This window comes from Cariama cristata, unplaced genomic scaffold (assembly GCF_000690535.1).
Source record: "Cariama cristata isolate BGI_N322 unplaced genomic scaffold, ASM69053v1 scaffold42491, whole genome shotgun sequence".
In the NCBI taxonomy this organism is placed as follows: Eukaryota; Metazoa; Chordata; class Aves; order Cariamiformes; family Cariamidae; genus Cariama; species Cariama cristata.
Window position 1 is genome coordinate 7,272 of NW_009599547.1, and position 21,256 is coordinate 28,527.

Here is a 21,256-nt window from a genome sequence, read left to right on the forward strand (position 1 = left end):
TAAAAAAACCCTGCTTCAACATTTTTGAATATTCTGAATGCTGTCTTTGTCAAAGCCTTGGCTTTGAGATTTTAAAATTGTCTCTTATGTATTGCGATAGAAAACAAGAAAGGTGGCTTAGAAACAAAGTAGAGGAACTACTCCTCAGAGCTTTCTTTTGTAGATAGCTGAGAAGGAAAAGAACACAACTGCTGAAATGGCAAATTCTTCTTCTGAGAATACATTTCAGTCCTTTGCAGAACTCCAGAAGACACAAGCACAGAAAAGACTTGTGTGGGCATAGGCTCTGCTGCCCTGCAAGCATTTTTGCTTTGTCTGCTTCAATGAGAACTACCCTTTTTGCAGGAGGGATTTAATCTGCCTTAGGAGTGACCCATTAATGCTTACTCAATCAGCATTCCCCGGATACTTTTGGATAAAGGGAACGAGTAGTTTGATGTGCTCTGTGCTAGCATAGCACGTTTCTTCTCTTCCTACGGAAAGGAGTAGTACTTATGATATACCCTGAGCCTTGCATTGTTGCAGCTACTGCTATGTGCTCCAGCCTTTGAGTATCTTTTTTTGCTGCAGGTGGAATTACTGGGGCTTTGGAAACCATGAGCACAGAAAGCTCTATTGACACACAACGGGGTCAGCCTCAGGCATCAAGCGCAGAATTTAATTCTCCGCTTTAAGTGAGTTGAAGTGCCCAGCTTACCTGCATGGGACTGCATGTGCTCCAGGAGATTGTTATAAAACTGGAACTGGATTCCACAAGCTCCACAGGTGTAAGGCTCTGTTTGGGAGAAATCAGTTCAGAAGAATTACACAGAGTATGCAGGGAAGCAGCACACGTGCATACTTCAGTTTGTACAGTAGCGGGGCAGCGCCTTAGGCCCCGGTCCTTGTCACCTCAGCCCACATGTGCACGTCACAGCGGCTCCTTAGAACCGAACCCGCAGGGCTCAGGCTGTGATTTGGGAAAGCACTATGGCACATCACTGCTTCCTGGGCTGGGGTCAGGCATTTTTCCATGTGCTTCACTTTAGTGCCACGAGAAGGCCCGGGATGGCAGAGGGACAGCCCATGCACTAAAGCGAAGCACCTGCCAGAGTCTCTCTGTGTGTGTGTGTGTGTGAGGGATTTCAGTGAATCTGCAAAGATTTGAGAGGTTACACACTGACTGGGCTTCACTAGCTCATGCCTGCTGCAGGCTGTTGCCTGCTGCAGGCTGTTGCCTGCTGCAGGCTGTTTTAAGCATATCCTTGTTCTTTTTAAGCCTGAAAGCAAAGCATGGTGGATTCATTTTACACCTAGTTCTGTCAAATTCCAGTCTCTGCTGCCTTTCCTGAATAAGACAAAGAGCACCGGGTTGTGAAAAATCCTGTGGCTCAGAAGCTGGGGCATGGAGAAGTGCCATGGGAGAACTCAGTTTGGTTTATTTTGTGGCTGTCAACAAGTTTAGCAAGACTGGGGAATGATAAATGCCACCGGGCTTGGTGGCAGCAAGTCGCTGGGGTAAGCAGAGGTGGAGGGGAGGAAGCACAGAAATGAGCTGTGCCAGAAGGCTGAGAGCAGAGCAGGAGAGCCATGTTGCCAGAGTAATACGGATGAGCTGGAGTCAGGAAAGAGCTGGGTGCAGAGCTCCCTCATGAGCTGAAAGATAGGTTTAGTTCTGTTCTAACAAGTATGTTGAAAGTGCATTTTTTCCACTGAATTAACCCAACAGCAAATGTTTGCAGTTGCTCGTTTAAAACAGTATTAGTTGAGTGCATTACTTGGCAGATGTAATATCAAACTACAGTGTCTGAAATATGTTTACATTGCAGTTTGCTCCAGATATACCAGCACACTGCCACCACTTATGCTGTGGCATTTTGTTTTGTAACAGCAGAATGCAAGCATTTGGCATATAAACCACTTTGCATATAAACGTCTGGCACACACACAGAGCAAGGTCTATTGCTACACTATACCAGAAATCTGAACTTATGTTCAAAGGGAAAAACATATTCTGTATCAATGAATAAGCAAAAGCATCAGCATCCAGGATGGAAGAACCAAAATACAGGAAAGCACAAGCCTGACTTGGCTATAATCTGTAAGAAGTCTATCTCAGGTAGCAAAACCCAGAATTCATCAGATGGCTACAGGAAGCTGTGAGGAAAAACATAAAAGAGACCATGAGTGGTTTGTATAAGCTATACTTACATGCTGTATGGTTAAACACCCTGCTGTGCCTTTCCCACAGAACCTACAGCCCTCTGAAACTACGGAGCCAGCTCCCTCTGGAGGAGCTGTGCCCAATGCTTTATCTAACTTACTGTATTTTCTTGTGATGCTACTCCTGTGATTTGCTGTCGTGAGGAAGTTTGGAAATACTGTACTTAAGTAACTGCTTGTGAATAAAAGGGAAGACTTTGGCAGCTGCGTGGCGCACATAGGAATTTCAGGACTGGGAGAACTAACATGGACTGGCTGTTTCTGTTGAAATCTTCAGTAGTGAAATAGTCAGTTGTGGTAAAATGCCAGAAGAACTACAATGTCATCTAATCGTTTAGACTTCTTCTGTAATTATCAGAGAGAAAACCCCACATGGGTGCAAACCATTCCTCTTAGATACATATTTCAATCTCAGGTCACTTGTGTTACAGATGTACCTGTTTGCCTCTGCTGCTTATGGAGCCTAGACTGCTCAGATGGAAATGTCTCCAACTAAGTGGGTTGACTCCCCCTTCAAGTGTCAAAATTAACACTTCCAAGAGTCTGCTGAACGTTGCTGACAGATTCCTGGCATGGTCAGAAGAGCTGCAGTGCTGCAGCCAGGGCAGCTTACAAAGTTACCACCCCTGTTCTTTGCCCCGTTGCTTTGCTGGAGTCCCTTCCCCTACAACAGAGTTGGGAGAACAGAACATGCTGTACATCTCAGGTTCTTCAAAAAGTCTGAAATTTAGAGGTGTCACACCGCTGTTCACTGGGGCATTTTCAGGTCTCCATGTGCCATTTAAACCTAAGAAGGTACACGAACACCCTTCTGCCATCTCCGCCTGTAGTAACCTTGGCCAGAGAAAGAAGTGGTGGAGCAATCCATCCTTCACTGCTGCAGACCAACGACTCTTCTCTACCCCTAGACAAGCAGACAAACTCCACAATTCCCCTGGAAGCAGGTTTCCAAGTAGCCACCGGAACAACCCTTCCCCTAAGCTCAGTTACAGGGCACCTCTCTGAGAAGCAAATCACTCACAGCCAGCCAGCACTCTCCAAGGAGCACAATTCTCACATTCATTTTTCTCTCCTGTTTCACTACATCCTTCTCAGCTTATTTTGTCTCACTGAGCTCCTTTACCTTCCTCCTGTTATATTTTCAGGTATTTTATCACCATAGACCTGTGCTGGCTTTCTTCTAGCTCTCCCCTTGCCTGACTTCCCTTCACTCTTGACCAGTCTTTTCTGGATTGTCCCCATCTCCATCCATCGTCCAGTGACCATCAAGGTCTCCACAGTTCATCTCCAGCTCTTCCCTCTGCCACTACAACACACTCTGTACTCGGTGCACTCGGTGACTCTGAAAGGTCTTTCATTTGTGATTTTTCTCAGGAAAATCCTGTTGATTTTCATCCCATTTCCAAAAGCCTCCCCTTCTGTTCTACTACAGAAATGTCCACCTCTGGAAACAAAACCACTGTCTACCTTCAAAAACTAATTTTGCATTCTGAAAATGCCAAAAACATTTTCTAAATACTTTTGAGACAAAGAGTGATAGAAGTCTACAGTTTGCAACAAACGAAAACGAGTTAAGTTAAAACTAGGGATGAAATTTAAATTCATCCAACAATTCAAAAGTCTTCCCAGGATGGAGGGAAAGGATGCTTGGGAGGATGTGCAGAGTCCCTGTGGGAACGAATGAACTTGCTTTATTTCCCAGGCTTTCTCAACCCTCATACTTCTGAGATTTCAGCTTCTAAGCCCCTTATAGTCCACAGCACAGACAGCTGGGAACAGTGAGGCTGGCTGGAAGGAGAGTGGGATGTGTCAGTGCTAGAAGAGGGAGAGGGATCTGGAAGGTGGAGAGAAGAAAGAGGCAATCTGTATCTGAAACCAGGCAAAAGCCACCACTGGAGAAGAACTGCTCATCTGAGCTGGTACGCACAGCAAGTAAATCCCCTCCCTTTGATTTCTGCCTGCAACTTAAAGGTAGAGTTAACTGGAAAAGTTGTCAAAACTGCTCTGAACACACCCATGAGGCACACCTGTGCCCTGTTCTCCTTCCTGGGAGCACAGCCCCCTCCACACCATTGCAGAACCCCTGCTTCACCTTCCCCAGGGGGAATTTCAGCTGTCCTCTTCCTTGCTCCAACTGAGGTTTAGAGTATCCAGAAGGGATCTGTTCTCCATCAGGTGGCCTGAACTCAGTAAGGGGCCCACAGGTCCTCCCATGACTGCTCCAGTCAACAAACCTCTCCTTTCCCTCTTGGCTTTGCTGGTGGCAGTACAAGGAAAGCCAGGACCCATTTGTGCTGTGCACACCAATCCCCCGAGAACACCTGTACTCCTCAACAGCCCCGATCATTTTGGGTGGCCAAGACAGGCCTTACGTACGAGCAAAGCAGGAAGGGTGGCTGTGCAGTCAGCTCAGAAATGGCTCAAAGACTTCCAACCTGCAGCAGGACTGCCCAGACAGCCTGTCTCACACTGCTGGAAACATTCTCCCTCACCTCCTCAAATCTTTCATTGCTTCTCAAGCAACTCTTCTTGCTGCTTCACATCTGAGTCGGTGGGAGTTGTGGCAGGAGCAACAGTACCCCCTTTTGATGAGAAAAAACCAGCCATTTACCCGACATGCTCAGGCAAGTTCCTGGCTCTCACTTGGGCCCGTGGGCCTCTTAGCAATGGCAGGTACTGTGAACTTTCTAGCTCTGTTCCCTTGGTGTGGGCTGGGGAGGAGGGTGCTCTGCTTTCTCCAAGCCTCCTCTATTTGCATTCTCCAGGGCAGATGCTAAACGCATGCTGATGCCAGGTGGTCTCTTGCTGTGTACTTGGCTTGCTCAGGCTGCAGGGACTCCAGTTCACACCTGTAATTACAGCTCGCTGAGCCCTCCCGGACTGGTGCAGGATGTGGGCTACATCATCCCAAGCCCCCACCAATTCCCAGGGGGCATACAGGGCTGCCACACTCACACAACCTTCCCTCACACTTATATCTCGAGGGAGCGGAGGGTAAATTCACGAGGATGCATGAGCAGCTTTCCCTTCCTCTCCTTGTTCCACAGCTCACTCCTAGTAACCACTGCTCAACCTAAAGCAGCTGGGTGATGGAAAGGGAGGGTGTGAAAACAGCCCAAAGCTCACCTTAGACAGCCACAGAAGGTGGAAGGAGACAGGCAGAGAGCTCACTGAGTCTGCCTTCCCCTCTTTACAGTCTGAAATCCTGAGCTTTGGGTGCTCTTGCTTTGTTGGCCAGGCTGTGACCTAGGCACAAGGTCCTGCAGTTTGCATGTAGCAGACTGTGGCCTCTCTACTGCTGCCTGCCACTAGTGCATCCTACAAAAGCTTCATAGCAACAAATACGCCATTAAAATCCTGCAACACTCAACTCCAAATCTGTAGCCCGGCATTTTCACACTTCTCAGAACTTTTCACACTTCTTCACAACATCTCAGAAGATGAAATGCCAGGCTGCTATTGCTCCTCTACCCACCTCCAGAAAGCAAGCTTTTCACATAGCCAAGACCAGATCTGTGAAGCTGGGGCAGCAGTCAGGGATGCTGCATTTTCTGCAGGCTTTGGGATACATCTTGAGCTCTCCCAGGGGTTCATACTCAGTCACAGCTACAATGCACTTTCCTGTAGTAGTAGGAAAAGCTGGAGAGGCTGTGCAGCAACAGGGAAATGGCTCTGCCTGACTCCTGACACATGCTGCTGCGCAGGGACCCTTGCAAAGCAAGGCTCTGGGCAGCTCCTGTCCTCCATGTTCTGCCACATGGCTGAGCTGCACACAAGAGGCTTTGTTGCAGAAGGAGTAGAAACAGGCTCCAAGTCTTCACAAAAGGTTAAGAAATCATGAACTGGACCCTCAGTGAGTGCAGGCTGCCACAGTAGCCCCACCGTCTTTCTGGCTCTGTGTTGCTGTTGCTGTATGTCCAGAAGCCTTTTGCAATCTTGTAGCCTAAATCTGGCAGTAGAAAGTCTGTGCATGAAGTGGCAAATGTTGTGTGGGCCACACCTGTCCACACAGCATCGGAGAAGAAGGGGAGAGGGTACAACACTGAGTTTGCGGCAGGCGACTGGCCTATGCTGCAGCGCCTATGCTGCTCCCCCGCTATCTGTCCACCCACCATCTTCTCCCATCATCTTCTTCCTCCAGTCCCTCCTTCATCTTCCAATCCCTCCTTCCTCACTGCCTGTGCCCTTCCACTCGGAGCTCGTGGCACAGACCCTGCAGGTTTTTCTCTTGAGTTGTGTTAGCTGTCACTGTGCTACCTGCTCCTTCCACTGCCTGCCATGCAGGGGAGCAGACCCCAGCACCCAGAGCTGGCCATTTCTGAAGCAGCAGTGTTATCCTCTCTCCAGCAACTGAGGATTGCACTGTGCTGAGCCAGTATTGTGACTCTGAACAGCTCTTCTGAGGCAAAACAGCTGAAAACTTGGAAGGAGGAAATCACTCTGAACATGTCCTGTCTGCCCACAGAAAAGGTCTACTCTACAGCCAACTGATCTCAGTGGAGTCTCACTCTCATTCCCAAGTTTTCCCACAACATAGAGGGGTTGTGTAGTGGAGAGCATAAGAAAATCCGCTGCAAGCAAGCAATGCCGTTGGAACTGCAAACACCCATCCCAGGGCACTTCTAACAGCCTCTTGCAAGCTGTCTGAAACTCAAGCATTGCAGCATCCCCAAGCAATGGCATTTCATTCTCCTATCAAGCACCAAAAAGCTTTCCTCCCCAAAAAGAAGAGACATTTGTCTGTGGTGCACTGGGTGTTGGCTGCTGAGCACAAAGCACTCCTTTTCCCCAAAAGCATCCATCCCCAGGAAAACTAACATCCTTTGCAAGCCAGGTCCCTCTCCACTCTGAACAAGGCATGCTATCATGTCACCCTTACTGGTTGCCGAAGTACTCTCCGAAAACACCTGTACAGAAACATAAAGCACCAGCAGCTGCTGAAGCCTCTTCAGTCTCTTGAGCCACACAGAACTAACACTCACAGTTGGTTGCACAATTTAAAACATCTCTCCCCAGGGCTATTATCAGACATTTTTATTAGTGCTTTATATATATCCAGTGAACAAGGCTCCAGAGTAAGGCAGCAGGCTGTATAAGCCAAGACAGCGAAAAAACAGCATTTGTGCTTAGGTTAAATAAATCACTCTAATTCCCATGTTCACTCTCATTGCCACATCTAAGCCAGAGAAAATAGCAGAGCGTGGTTTGAGGCCAGGAGTGAACATGAGTTGAGAGCTTTTAACAGAAAGTTTCAACAGAAAGCACGCTGAGCTGCTTGTGCACGAGTGAAACCCAGCAGCCAGCTCAACAAATGATGGCAGTGCAGGGAGCAGACCCCCAGGCAGCTCTCTTCTCAACAGAAAAAAAAATGCAGAAGAACTGTAAGGGAAACTTCTTAGCATTTTTGCTGAACATTTCCATTGACTTTGGCTTTAATACCAGTGTAACTGCATCTTCCCATACGTTTGACACAAACCGATGAAACAATACATTAGAATCAGCAGAAAACCACCATCACCCGCCAAAATAAGTGGAAGTTTCTTGAAAAGAGAACTTCTGTCACTTCCACCCATCTCAGACAATAAAAGAAGTGCTATGTAAAAAGGTCCTATAAAGCATGCTTTAAAAAGGGGAGTCCTGAATGCATCACAGTTTTTAAATTTGTTGCCACTAATTTAATTTCTCTTCCAATGTGAACTCTCATGTTCTGAATAAAGCTCTCACTTCTTTCTCAGATTTGTAAGTTGAGAAAGAACAAGTGTCCCCTGCCACCGTGGCTGTGATCAGGGTGCAGCACTCAGGGCTGTCTTACACTAAGGGACAGCAGTCCTGGACTACGAGGTTGGCGCAGACTGCATCACCCCAAAAATCCAGACACAAGCCAAGCAGTAACCAAACACACTGCAAGGCAAAGGAAGACGCTGTTGAAAGGAAGAATGCCCAGTGAAAGCATCAAGGACACGGGGTAGAATCTCAAGCAGAGACCACCTGCATCCGTCCATCCCAAACCTGCTTCCCTTCCCCTCCTGCTTGCTCACCACCACACCCTGGGCTCCCGTTTCTCATCTGTGCTCTCAGGCCAAAGGAAATTGTCCTGCAAAGGTGTTTAGTGAGTTGAGCCATGAAGACGAGTTTTCCTGTGCTTAAATGTAACTTAAACATGGGTTCATTTTCAGTCTTCAAACCTTGGTCTCTCAGAACATGTATTACTGGCATATTTCACAAAACTTAACTCCCAGAAGGCTGTAAATGAATCTAAATGGTCTAGCAGCCACATACTGCACAGAAACATCATGAAGGATTTCTGTTGCATTTAAATCTGAAACAAGAGCCACAGAAGTGAGGCATTTTGTTCTTTGACACCTACATTCGTAATAAAAAACATTTATTCATGAAAAATGCTAAGAGGGCATGCCAGCACGGATGCAAGGTCGAAGTCCCTGCCTTTGTGCACCACAGACATCCATAACACTTACTTTGTAAAAGCGGGAAAGGATTTGAAATCAGGGGACTTGCGGTTTCTGCAAAAAAGAAAGAGATTTAAATATTGAGACTGGCAGAGACCTTGCTGCATGCTACACAGCTCTGCCTATCTGCTCATTGATCCTTATCCTTACTCTGCACTTCCAGATTTAACCGTGGCAGGATGGGGGTCTCCATTTACTGAAATTACAGCATGTCCAGCTGTGAATTTTCTTTCTCAGTGTCTTGCTAAATTTCTCATAGCTAGGAATCTGCATCCTTCCTTCCCATTTTGAAATGTCCAGAGATTTTAACATACACCTTATGCCACAGTAATGGAAACAGTCAAGTGGGGAGGGCCAGCAGAAAAAAAGCTGAGGGAACAAGAAACCCTTCACAAATGCTTTTTTGGGGCCTTAGATGCAAATTCCCAGATTCACTGTGGAGCTTCCTCAAACTGAAGGTGGGAAGGAAAAACAGTGTTTTAGCCTCACTGGTTGTTATGCCAAAGGAGAGAGTTCCTAAGCAGCGCATGTTACGTCAGGCTGAGAACACACTTCTTCTGTCGAGCATGCCTTGCTGATTGCCACTCTTTAAGGTGTGACTGGAAGGAACGGAAACCTCAGATGCTCAGCTCAATGAGCCTTTGGTCAACCAGGGGGCATCTGCATCCAGCCCACAGTGCACTGGAGCAGAAGCAGTGATACTCAGCATCTCAGACCCTGTGAAGCTTCCTACAGTTTCCAGGTGAGGTCCTTTAATGTCAAACCTCTGCAGAGAGGAAGAAACCATTAGTGTTAAACACTCAGTGCATTTACAGAATGGTCCCAAGTCCACATTTATGAACTGACGCATCAGTGAATGAGGCTCTCAGGGCTGACAGACTTGGACTGGTTTGCCTGGAAGGAAAACTTAACTCATTAGCTGCACAGGTCAAGCACAGTGAGCCTTCGTGCTAAATATTTCAACATCATGAGGACCTGAACTGTTGAAGAGGGTTTCAGCTGGCAGGGCCAGCCAGTAAGGAATGAAGATGAGGGCGTGGGTGATGCTTGGCAAAGACATGAATAGACAGTGCTATGGAAAGGGTATGCATGGAAGGCACGAGCTGGATATGGAACATTGCTGATCACTTAACACACTTCTATTACCCAGTGTTGTACTGAGTGCTATTTGGAGCTGATGAGGTCCGTATCTGGAGGAAGATCTTCACTGAAACAGGTTCCTGATCTGGTCCTACTGAGCATCTGAAAAGGGCAGGCTCCTCCAGGTACCATTCTTTGACTGTTTGTGCTCTCTGCCTCTGCTTCGGGAAGCGTTGGACTTACTCAGTGAACACATGGATGCTCACCGGACCATTCCATGGCTTCAGGCTTTAAAGGGCTCTTTCAGTACCCCAGAGAAAAGTAAGCTTTTAAGGGCCAAAACCCAACATTTTACTGTCCCCCCTAGAAGTGAACTTGATCTGGAAGAGGCACACTGCAGTGGCATAGACCACGTAATACACCACAACGAATTCCCAACATCATCTCTGGCTGCTTTCCAGCCAGAAGTGCTAATGTAATCTCCTTACTATGCTTGACTTCCTATACACATGAAAACCACTGTCAGTCCGCAAGAGGAGTTCAGGCTACTTGCTAAACATTGTTACTATGGTATTTTAAGTGAAGAAAGACTTTTGGGATTTTTCTGGTCTTTATATTATGGGCCATTTTGTTATCCATGCACTGTAATGTCCCTGCTTCAGCACAGTCAGTTCCACTAAAGCAAGCTACTCAGAGAACAGTCACAGAAGTGTCATAGTTTGAATGATTAATGATAATTCAGCTTGCTCTCGGGATTTGCTTATCTTTCACTCCATAGATTCTCCAGGCAAAACTGAAACAGGAGTTCACGTTTTTCTGCCCATACATTGGTCTATCAGTGACTCTTTTGGCCATGTCATGTCCAGTCCCAGCCCAGCATAATACCTGTGCTTGAAGACTGCAACCCACAGCTTGTATCACTGCCTGTTTGTTTCCAATCTTGCTGACTGCTCACACTCTTGCCTCAATGTCTTTCACATATGTTGTTTCAATGTCCTTCCTGGTGTCTCGAGCAATTGGCAGGACATCACCCACAGAGACTTGCTGCTGAGTGGTTATTTTAACCCAGATATCTTTCTTCCTGTCTACAAGTTGCCTGTTCAACATGACAAGTCTGGAACAACTTAAATGACTGTGGCACCAGAAATAAACAGTTCATTCCCAGAAACCTCAATTCCACACAAATGCTCAGTGGACACAGCAACTCTTATTTATGCGACAGAGCAAAGCAACACTTTCTTAACTGAAGACTCTCCCTATGTTACTTTTATTTTAACAGTGAGAACTGCACTCAGATCGTAATCCTTCACCTGGACACATCATTTTTAGGCTGCTTTGAAATATGCAGTTCTATGCATGTGCATTTGTATTGCCCCATCATCAGCATTACCTGTGCTCTGTATGGCTTAGTTACAACAATGTTGTAGGTCACATAACAATGACTCTCCCATCCTCCTCCTCACTCCTCAAACTTGGTCATTAGCAGGCTTGGACCTCCCGACTCAATGGAAAGGCAGCAGTAGCAGGCCTGTACTGTTCGCAAACCAACCAATAGATGACAAAGAGATTTACCAAGAGATGAACCACCTGAATAGGGATTTGTGTTTTGTGCTTCGATCCATCTGACATAACTTGTAAGACAGTTGAGTGCGTCTCAGGAGGCACAGGCGTAGGGAGCTGGCTGTGCTAACATCAGACTGTAATCAATAATCAAGAATTATTATACCCCAAGCATTAAAGTTGCACTCACCCACCAAAAATTCTAGCCTAAAAGTCATGTCTTCCCAGAAGAAATCCAACCAGATGGGCTGTATGATCACTGGACTACAGAGAAAGCGCAGAAGAGGATGTATGGCCAACAGCAGAGAAGGAAGATCCCAGTGTTTGAAACATACCTAGCTGACTCCTCCCATATGTGCACCATGACCACCTGCACTTTCAGTGCAAAACAGCTTTTTTGGACAGAAGTTTGGCAGTAGCCACTGCTGAGTGTCTTAGTCTGGCCTTCCATTCAGGTGCACTAGGGGACCTGGCATTGTAAGGGCAAGAGTACAAACTGAACTCCTGTTACTACAACAGAAGTTGCACAGGGCACTCAAGCAGACATCATGTCTGCTCCCATCACCACCAGACAAAGCTTCAGAAGAGATTTAAAATCATGAGTTTAACGTTGATTTGCACTCTGCCTTTTTGTTGCTTTCCATAAAACAGAAGGTTAGTTCTGTTCAGTTGCTAAGCAAGAAAGACACACTACCTATTTCTGTTTAAGAGACTACCCTGTTTAACACATGCTAAAAATACTGTTTCTATGTGGCAAGTGGTGAATGAGACATTTCCAATTATCGTTCTTCTTAAAATAGTTCCATGCTACAACTGGATGTGAATTAGGAACTATAATATATTGTAGGGTGCTTCTTATAGATATTTCACTAGATAAATATAACTATCTTAAGTGTGCTGCATACATAGGAAAATAAAGTGCAGTACAGAAAAATGTTTTGCACTTAGAACTGATTTACTAAAAAGAAGTACAGCATGTAGGATCAGGAAATGGCAGACTAACATGTCTGTCATTTCTGAAAATCCCACTAAGCTCATGTTTAAAATTTGGTCCTATGTCCTTTAAATTTTGAGAACTGGCACTTCTCGGTCTTTTCCAAAAAATTTTACTTCTAAATTGAAAGTAGGAAATTAACTTTTTTCTGGTCTCAATCTCACCTCAGCTTGGCGTGAACTGATTCAAAAGCAGGTATTTCCCTTGCCCTTCTACCCCATCTGAAATAAATACTGCTGGAAAGAAAAGTTTCCCTGTGTGAATATGAATGAAGAGCACTGACATTTTAAAAACTGTAAATGCTAAAATTTGTTCCACTGGAACTTATGACAGTAATAGTTACCTAATGCAGCAGATTAAATTGAGACATATTTATACAGCTTAAATCAACTCTGAAAGTTAAAAATATTTCCCAATTCCCTACATAATTTTAATGTTGTCTCTTTCACATTCATAATGTCTAGCAAGTTTAGACATCAACAAATACTGTGAATTTAAATGTATTTCAAGGTATCTAAACTAAAGTTTTTTTTCTTTTTGCCCTTTTTTTTTTTTTCCTTCTCAAAGTCTCACAATTGCCTTCATCCCTCTTGGCCTACAGGTGGTGTAACCACAAATTCTTCATTTTACTAAGGAGTCATCCATAGCGTCCGAAACAATAGATCAAGGCTGGATTATGCTGTAAACACTAAGTTAGTTTCCCCTGAGGCTTTCCAAAGTCAGACAAAAATTGAGACAATGGAGAGATCCAAAAGCTTGGGAAGTAACATGTGTGGTTACACACTAGATCACTGCAGGGCCAAGTCTGCAGACTCCCAGTCAAACACCGCTCTACCCACTCCAGCTGCACACAGTGGAAGAGGAAGGCAGCAATCCTTCACTATTGAACATAATACACATATTTGCCCCTTTCTGGGGCTTCTTCCTTCCCATGCTGAGGCTGATGATCACTAGTTTTTCCAAGAAGAGTATTTCATAAACTGGCCATCAAATATTGTTTGGCTTCTTGAGAATTTAGTACAAAAAACCCCACACATGTCACGACTCAGCAAAATCACCACCACCAAGAAGTGTTTTCTTGAAAGCAGCTTTACAGCATCTTAGATGAAGAACAGCTTACACATCGTAATGAGCCAATTCCACCTTTCAGGATCAGGTCATGTCATTGTTTTCTGGATCTTGCTTAGTTCAGCAGTGAATAATCATGAGCTTCATGCAACTTGGGACCTCTGTGCTGGCTGCCTGTGCTCCAGAGGTGGCACAAGGAAGCAATCTGTACATTTCAGCAGATACTATTTTTAAAGTACTGTGAAACTTTCAAGTTTCATTAAAAAGCAAGTTTAAGGGGCTGTGGAGATTCTTTCCCATTAATAGAAAGGACATTCTCCCACTCATGATGTGGATGGCAGCTAAACAGTCCTTCTCCATCTACTCTGTGGCTCCATCATGCCCTGCTGGGAGACAGACCTGCTAGTAGATGGGACTCAAACGCAGCCACAAAGTAATGCTTGCCATGCAGAGCTGCTGTTTAATGGGCAGTAAGACACCAGGCTACTCAGATAAGGATACCAGCTACCTGCATTCACTATGACAAGGACTGGCATTCTGCATAGGGAAGAGATATCTGAAATCCAACATTTTCCATTCTAGTTGTCTTAATCCCACGTAGAGCTCCCTACAGCATTACATCCAAGTCTATTTTAGGTGGCTCTAGTCGCTCAATTTCCTGCTCTGTTTGTCTTCCTCCTCACTCCAGACACAAAGTGGTCTGTGGCACTGCAAGTCAGGATGGTGACACAGGGAAAGATCATAACGTACCCGGCTGGGTGGCCTAAAAAAATACTGCCGCTCTGTTTGACATCATTGTAACTGAGCCTGTGACACAAAACTCACATCCACAAAGAGCAAGTGGTACAGGGAATCAAGCATTTAACAAGGCCAAGCCACACAGCTCTCAGGCTGCTCAACTGGGACCTACATTTACCTCCCAAACCTGAAGACTATTCTTTACAGCAGCAGGAGTTTGGTGATAAGCAGCAGATGGGAGTGGGGAGGACGGAAGTGTCCGACCTTCTGTCATTCTCAACCACATTATCACCAGCTGCTTCCCTGCCTGTGCAAAATCTGCTGGCTGGAGCACAAGAGAGGACAAGCCAATAATGCCAGAATCACTCCCAGGAGTTCACGTCACACATGTGAACACTGAACCACAGAGCGTTTGTCCCACTTACTGCAATAGAGCCATGGAAAGAAGGGAAATGGGGAGGTAAGGACATGTCAGTTCTTCAAAAACGAAGTTACTGAGAGCTCTGCTTGGACACCCAAGCACGCAGATGCCTGCAGAGCTTTCCACGGCCTCTCTAATCACCAGTGCCATTCATAGTGTGACATGGTGATGCTCACTCAGGTTGCTATCAATGAGAACATTTAGACTGACTCCTGAGAACATGAAGAAATAAAAGAGAAGACATGGCTTGGTGCAAGAGCTGGAAAAGAGCACCAAATGGGACACATAGGAAGGAGCACAAAGCTGGAGGCAAGGGGGGAAAACGGGGCTGGGGAAGAAAAGAGGATGCGCGATAGATAAGGGAAGGGGAAAAGGGAAGAAGTTTATACATCCCCATGCACCAGTCTGGCTTTGAGGAGTGTGTCATCTGCTTAATGCAGAAAAGAACTGCTTCCAACCAGAGCCCAACTTCCCTCAAACAAGTCCTGAGCAGCTCATTCGAGTTCCTCAGGTTTCCTGGTTCAAACAAAAGTTCAGGTGAGTACCTTGCAACTCCCCTGCAGCCTGCCAGGCCCTAGACTAAGCCACTAAAATAAACTGACAATACATGTGGTGCAGACAGAAACACTTCTTACAATGAAATAAGATGAGCAAATCGTATGAAACTCACTACTCAAATTGTAAGAATTTCTGGCTTTCTTTTGATTTTTACTGTGAGTTTTTACTCATGTGCTTTAGATGTTGCAGTTCAGATAGAAACAGATTCAGAAGGATGAGTGTGATGTGAGCTGGTATAAGGAGATGGCAGGGAGAATCTGTGAGATGTGTCACAGCAACAATGGGTCAGTATTTAATAGCAGTTCAGACAGAACTGAAGTCTTGGACTATTCAATACAGCCACTCTTTCTTTGTGTGTGCTTCTTGTCAGTGGTTCCTGGACCCCCTCCCATAGTACAGGTTCATTTCCCTTCCTGCAAAACTTATCAAGTGGAGGTTTGCAGCCAGAAGGTTCTACAATGCAGCTTTCTTGGCTTTAGGGACAAGCTGTCTGATATGAAGGAAGCTAATTCTGTCCTTCCTCTGTAGGCTATACAGGGCTGGACAGGAATAAAAAAGGAACAATCTATGGCTGCTGCTTTCAAAGGGTCCCAGAGGAGTCAGGAACCCAAATGGTATATTGGCATTTAAAGATGTGCACTTAAAGGCTTTGAAACCCTTCAGACAAACCACTCATACTGCCCACAGAAGATAAGACATGAGGAACAGACCTGCTGAGAGGCAAGTGGCCACGTTCAGAGCAGCAAGTCAGGCTAGTCACTCTTGGCAGTCAGTGAACTACGCTGTCTTGTGTCATGTCTAACAGCCTGGTTGGGCTGACTGAAGACAAGACTTGGCCAGCCCCTAAGGACTCCTGACTGCTGCTACCCAAGTGGAACAGGACTAAAGAGTACAAGGGCCTGAAACACAGAGACAAGCTCACCTGATGGGTTCTGCTTACACCTCTTTTCTTTAGGTTTTTCTGTCCCCGAATGAACAGCTGTAATTGTGGTGAATGCTTGGATTAGTACAGGATTGTTCCCCAAAACATAATATGCAGTATTTTAGTAACAAACAACTTTTTTCCCATTCACTACCACCCACTCTGCTACCGCACGTGGGTTTTCCAACACCACTCCATCCCTTTTCAACATGGTTCAAGAAAGCCCCTTATTTGCTTCAGAGGCAAACATAACTCCCCCCAACAGATGCTGTGTAACCTGGTACAGGGAGAAATCCTTTCCCTTACCTGTCCATTCCAGCTAGCGGCACTGTGAACACCACATGTTTTGGTACTCTTGAATGGGGACCGGAGGGAGGCTAGTCTTTTTTGCTGGTATGCTATTTATCTCTGCATGAAGATGCCGAAATTACGTTTCATTTGGTCTGTTTGTTATGCTCCAATTAGGGAGCATAAGAGAATGGCAGTGTCCCACTTGAAAGCAGGGGGATACACTAGCAGGATAAAAATCTTGTAAAGAAAACTTTATAAACAGTGTACCTCAACAAAATTGTCTAGGCCACTGGTTATGTTTAGTTTACTACCACTTGGATTTAAAACTCAAAGGGAATTCCAGAAGTGGAGTAAATTTTAATTCCTTCTAGGACATGCATTTTGGTCCCACATCTACACACATGGTATGCTCTGACCTCCATGTAGTGAACTCATGAACAGCCGGACTCTGGTCACAGTGACGTGTAAATATACTGCCACATTTAGCATCACTGTAATATGCAAACCGCTGTTCTATTCATAGTCCTCAAACTTCTCTTGCTTGTTGCAGATGGCTTTGCTTCACAGGGACTTCACTGATGCACAGACAAAGAACGAGTACTGCTTTATCTCCATCCATATTCCCCTTTCTCTACATCTTTGCTCTCCACTGAAAAATCTATGCTAAAGTACCTGGACCTTGACAGCTGGATCCCCAGATCACCTTTTTTACAGGCCCGAAGTGCCAGGAACCTGAGGAAGACTGAGAAGAGGGCACTACCCCAGGAAGGTCAGTTGCCCACAAGCTAAAGGAAGGTACCCCAAATATATAAACATTCACCGATCACAGCTGAATCCTGCTCTGGAGAGGGACGTGGTAAGCAACAGCAGGAGGGAGTGAACACACTTACCGCTGGAGTTCTGAGAATTGCTGTTTGTTTCTTCAAAGTTGTTTTGCGCTTTGCCTTCCACTCTCCTAAAAAATTCTGCTGGGTGGAGAACAAAGCAGGGATGGTGACTGGTCAACACTGGACGCAGAACCACACAGACAGGAGGGAAGACAACATGCTCCTGTGCCACATGATCACATACCCTGAATACAGCAGAAAGGTTATATACCTCTTTTTGGAGGCAAATGGGCCAGATTCACTGGAGGGATAACAGGTAGATATTTTTCCTGAATGCCTTCTGGCTGAGGTGGCCTGGATCGGCTCTTAGGGAGCCCATGAACATCAGTCCTGACTGAACCAGAAGGGTCATAGTTTCCTCCCCTGCAAAAAAACCCAACCCTTATCTTACTCTTCCTTAAGGTAATAAGCAGCCCTTAAAGCCTCTGGCACAGGTGACCAGGTCTGCGGATTGAACTTGCATCCTCATCACAACATGTCACCTACAGAAGCACTATGCCAGCTCTCCCAGTGCTTCCCAGTAATCTGCATTCCCTTCCTAAACACCCTCCCTCAAACGTTCCAAGTGAAGGACTGCAGGGCAGTCTCAGCGCCTGCCCACGATGTCTGGAAAAGCTACAGTGGATCCTCTGGCTCTCTGTGCTTTCCAACAGTGAACTCGCTACCGCAGCCCTCCCTGAGGCCAAGCAGGCAGGCCCTGCTCCTCTGCAGTGCGTTGCCAGCCAGCTCTCTTGGCAGTTCACTTGCTTCGCACACTTGAGCAACAGCACAGGGCAATTTCCCAGTAACTCTAATGGGAGAACTCCTCCAGTGTGCAGAGGTGGTTCCTGACCCTGGTAGTAGCTGCAGTGTCCTGAAACGTCACTGCAGGGCACAGCTGAGGTGCCTCCCATCCTTCTCAAGCTGCTTTTCCTTAGCCCAAGTTCAACAGTACAAATAGTGTGAGGTCTCGTCTCACTTCAACTAGGTCTGCAGTATCTGGGCAAAAGTATCTACTGTAGTGACTCAAAGGATAAACTAGAAATTATTAAATGAAAGGTGAATTGGCCAAACTAATGTGTATGGTCTATGCTATATAGACTCTTCCTATAGGTGGACTCATTCATGGAGTCCACTGTCACCCTGTGGCTTCATCTGAGTCGGCTTAGCAAGGCTCTGCTGGGCTCAGGAGCATTCAAATTGTACAGGAAGGGAGCTGGGGGACAGAAGCCTTTCATTCAGGAGTGACAGGGACTGTTGAAAATTGATATCAGAACATTATTTCATTACATATTTCTGCAGATCACTGGAGTGGTCAGAGCTGCTGTCATGCCTTTCACAAAGAGGCCCCAGCTCCCTGGAGCCTCACAGCCTCCCCATGCTGAAGTGTGGCTCAGATACATGGGCTGATGTGGTTGTAAAAGACTGAACTGCATGAAGCTCCCAGCCCATGAATTTTGGTACGGTCAAGCCTTACTGGACCCTTCCGAGTTCAGAGCAGGCTTCTCAGATTCTCAATCTACTACATTCCTGACTCTTTCTAAAATGCAGGAGAGCAGGAAAACTCAGTAATCAAGTCACTTAAAACAGAATCACATAAAAGAGGGCTGAAAAGGAACTGGAGATATTATCTAGTCCACCCTCCTTGACAGGTAAATAATAGGAAGGAGAGGCCTTAAGTAACTAGAAAATCGGATGGCACGATGGGAAAAAGAGACCATGACAAAATGGATTAGGCCAACCTACCCCCCGACCCCGTCAAGAGACCCAGGTTCAAATCCTGGCTTATGTCACAAGTGGAAGTGAGTTGGAGGTCTCCAAAAATGTTTAGAAAAAATTCGCATGGTAGTTTTGTCTTTATCCCCTATCATTTCTTCTTTTGTTGCCAAGTCTGGCGATAAGAAAAAACTGGTTTAATGCATCTCCTTGGTCTTGCTGTGTCCTTCCCACACAGGGGAGGGCAGTTGATACAAGTTGTCTCTCTCTCTCTCAACTCATACCTGAACCTTTCGCATGCAAAGCAAAATCATCTGTATAGACAAAGTAAGTGTCACTCTACTAAGTGTCTGTGCAAACACTGTCTGTGGAGTGGTACTCCACCATCTCTGGTATTATCCAGGCCCATGTGGAACATCTCTAACCGCAGCACTCGGAAGGCATCCCTTCTGGAGACTGTCTTCCTGACAGGTGTTACGGTCAATGCATCTGTACCAGAAATTCAAGAAGTTGTTCAGATTGCATTTGTACAAAGACACTGCCTCGAAAGACACCACGGAAATGACGCCACCAGATAGAGAGGGTAGGATGCCCAGACTAATATTAGTTTCTTGACTATCAATCTACCAGGCTCAAGTATCATGCGATTCCTTCCTCTATAGAGGAAGAGAACAGCTCAAACTTTTTACCCAATGTACTGATACACTTTTTGATTAGGGAAGTGAGGGGAAAAAGTGCCTTTACAAAAAACATCTCCCAGTTACTGCTCAGATGAATCTGACCTCTGACCCAGGAAGGCTCCCAGTTTTTCCACTTTTGTGAGACATGAAACTGGAAGAAGTTGTTGTCAGTTTACGTAAATACTGAAAAAGGTTCCTCAGCTTTAACTCCTAACTTGGTTGAACTGGAGGGATCTCAAATTAGTAATAAAATCACACAAATTTTAAGAGGTGCAATAATAATATGGAAGCTCAGGACTCACAAGCTGTAAGAAGACAGGTCACTCACTGCAATATCTGGTAGCTGCTGATGCATGTGTTATGTAACAAAAAGCATCCTTGCTCAGCATCCTGTGGCCTCTCCCACCGCAGCCACCTCTGTTACCTGGCATCTCTCCATGCCAGACATTGCAGGGGCGTTTAAACACCAGCTGATTAACCAGCCTGTCTTCTCTACTGAGATGGAATATGTAACCTATCAATCCCACGGATTTAAGAGAGTGCTTCCCAACTGCCTGGACATATGAACGCTATGTCTCACATCCTATTTATTAATAGTTATTTTTTCAATGCTCTTTGCCTTTTTTTTTTATCCTTTCTTTTTTTTTTAAGGTTTAATCTTCTTTGGAAGGAGGAAACAGAGACTATAGCAGGATTAATCTTGAGTCTTCTAACATGTCTTTAATGGTTCTGTACCATTAATTTTGCTGCTGCAGCCCAGCTTAGATCTTGGTGGTTCCCGTTGGGAGTGGAGTGCTATGAAAACACCCGTATGCCATTTCACTTCCTCAGGCACAGGCCTAGCCCTGAAAATACCGCTTTGAGGGGAAACAAACACTAAATGCCAAACAAAGCTGAAAACCAAATAAAAATCCCCATACCTGACAAGCCATGACATCAGTCCTTGTCAGGAAGCTCTCCTCAGTTTGTGACACCAGGATTTGAAACAGGGTCTTTTGTACCTCGTGGTTAGCATGATGCTTAAAAAAACCCAGCTTGTCACTGGTTATAAAGAGGTTATAAAGACCTATTGCTGATGTAAATTTTTATTTAGAACGTGCCAAAGGATCTAATCCCCTCAACTGCTTCTGGGAGTAGCTTTTCTGCGACAGTCATGGATGGAACAGACTGAGTCCAGGAAGGGTCAAAAGCCAACCCAGGGAAGGATTGGACACTAAGCAGTTAAGAAAGTTGATGGTAGAAAGGCAATTGGTACCTGTGATGGCCTTGCTTCCTGGGGATCCAGAATTTGGAGCGCGGAACATCTGGGATTGGGATGCCGGTGCGACACCGGAAGGGGTGCGGTGCAGGAGGGCAGAACATCGGTTTATTGAAGCCGGTGTTTTTTTGCTGGATTGGCTCGCCTGTGTCTTCACTGCCACGAAGAGTGGAGATCGAGAGAACTCTGGATATGAACACTCAGAACTAGTGCCTGGACAGTCAGTCAGCTCCCAGATCGTGTGCCTTCTGGGAGGGTTGCTTTCTAACAGCCATGCTCATGAATCCCTTGCATGGGGACCTGCAGCAACTGTGGATCCACCAATCCCATGTAACAAAACTGTTTTCCCCACTCACCCAAGGGGACAGATCTTGAAGCCTGTTAGTTCCCTTCCACACCTTTAACTGCCACATGACCAACCCATTCCTCATCCAG

The 21,256-nt window shown here is 45.8% G+C and overlaps 1 protein-coding gene across 1 annotated transcript in view; it reads right to left on the reverse strand.

Moving 5' to 3' along the window:
- Nucleotides 1–21,256, reverse strand: part of ZNF618 (zinc finger protein 618) — a 57,687-nt gene that overhangs the window by 7,265 nt on the left and 29,166 nt on the right. Inside the window, exons 7-9 of the mRNA XM_009709703.1 lie at nt 20,819–21,007; nt 17,192–17,269; nt 16,011–16,067 (exon numbers count right to left, since the gene is read on the reverse strand). Of these exons, the coding sequence (XP_009708005.1) occupies nt 16,011–16,067; nt 17,192–17,269; nt 20,819–21,007 (324 nt within the window). The remainder of the gene's footprint in view (nt 1–16,010; nt 16,068–17,191; nt 17,270–20,818; nt 21,008–21,256) is intronic.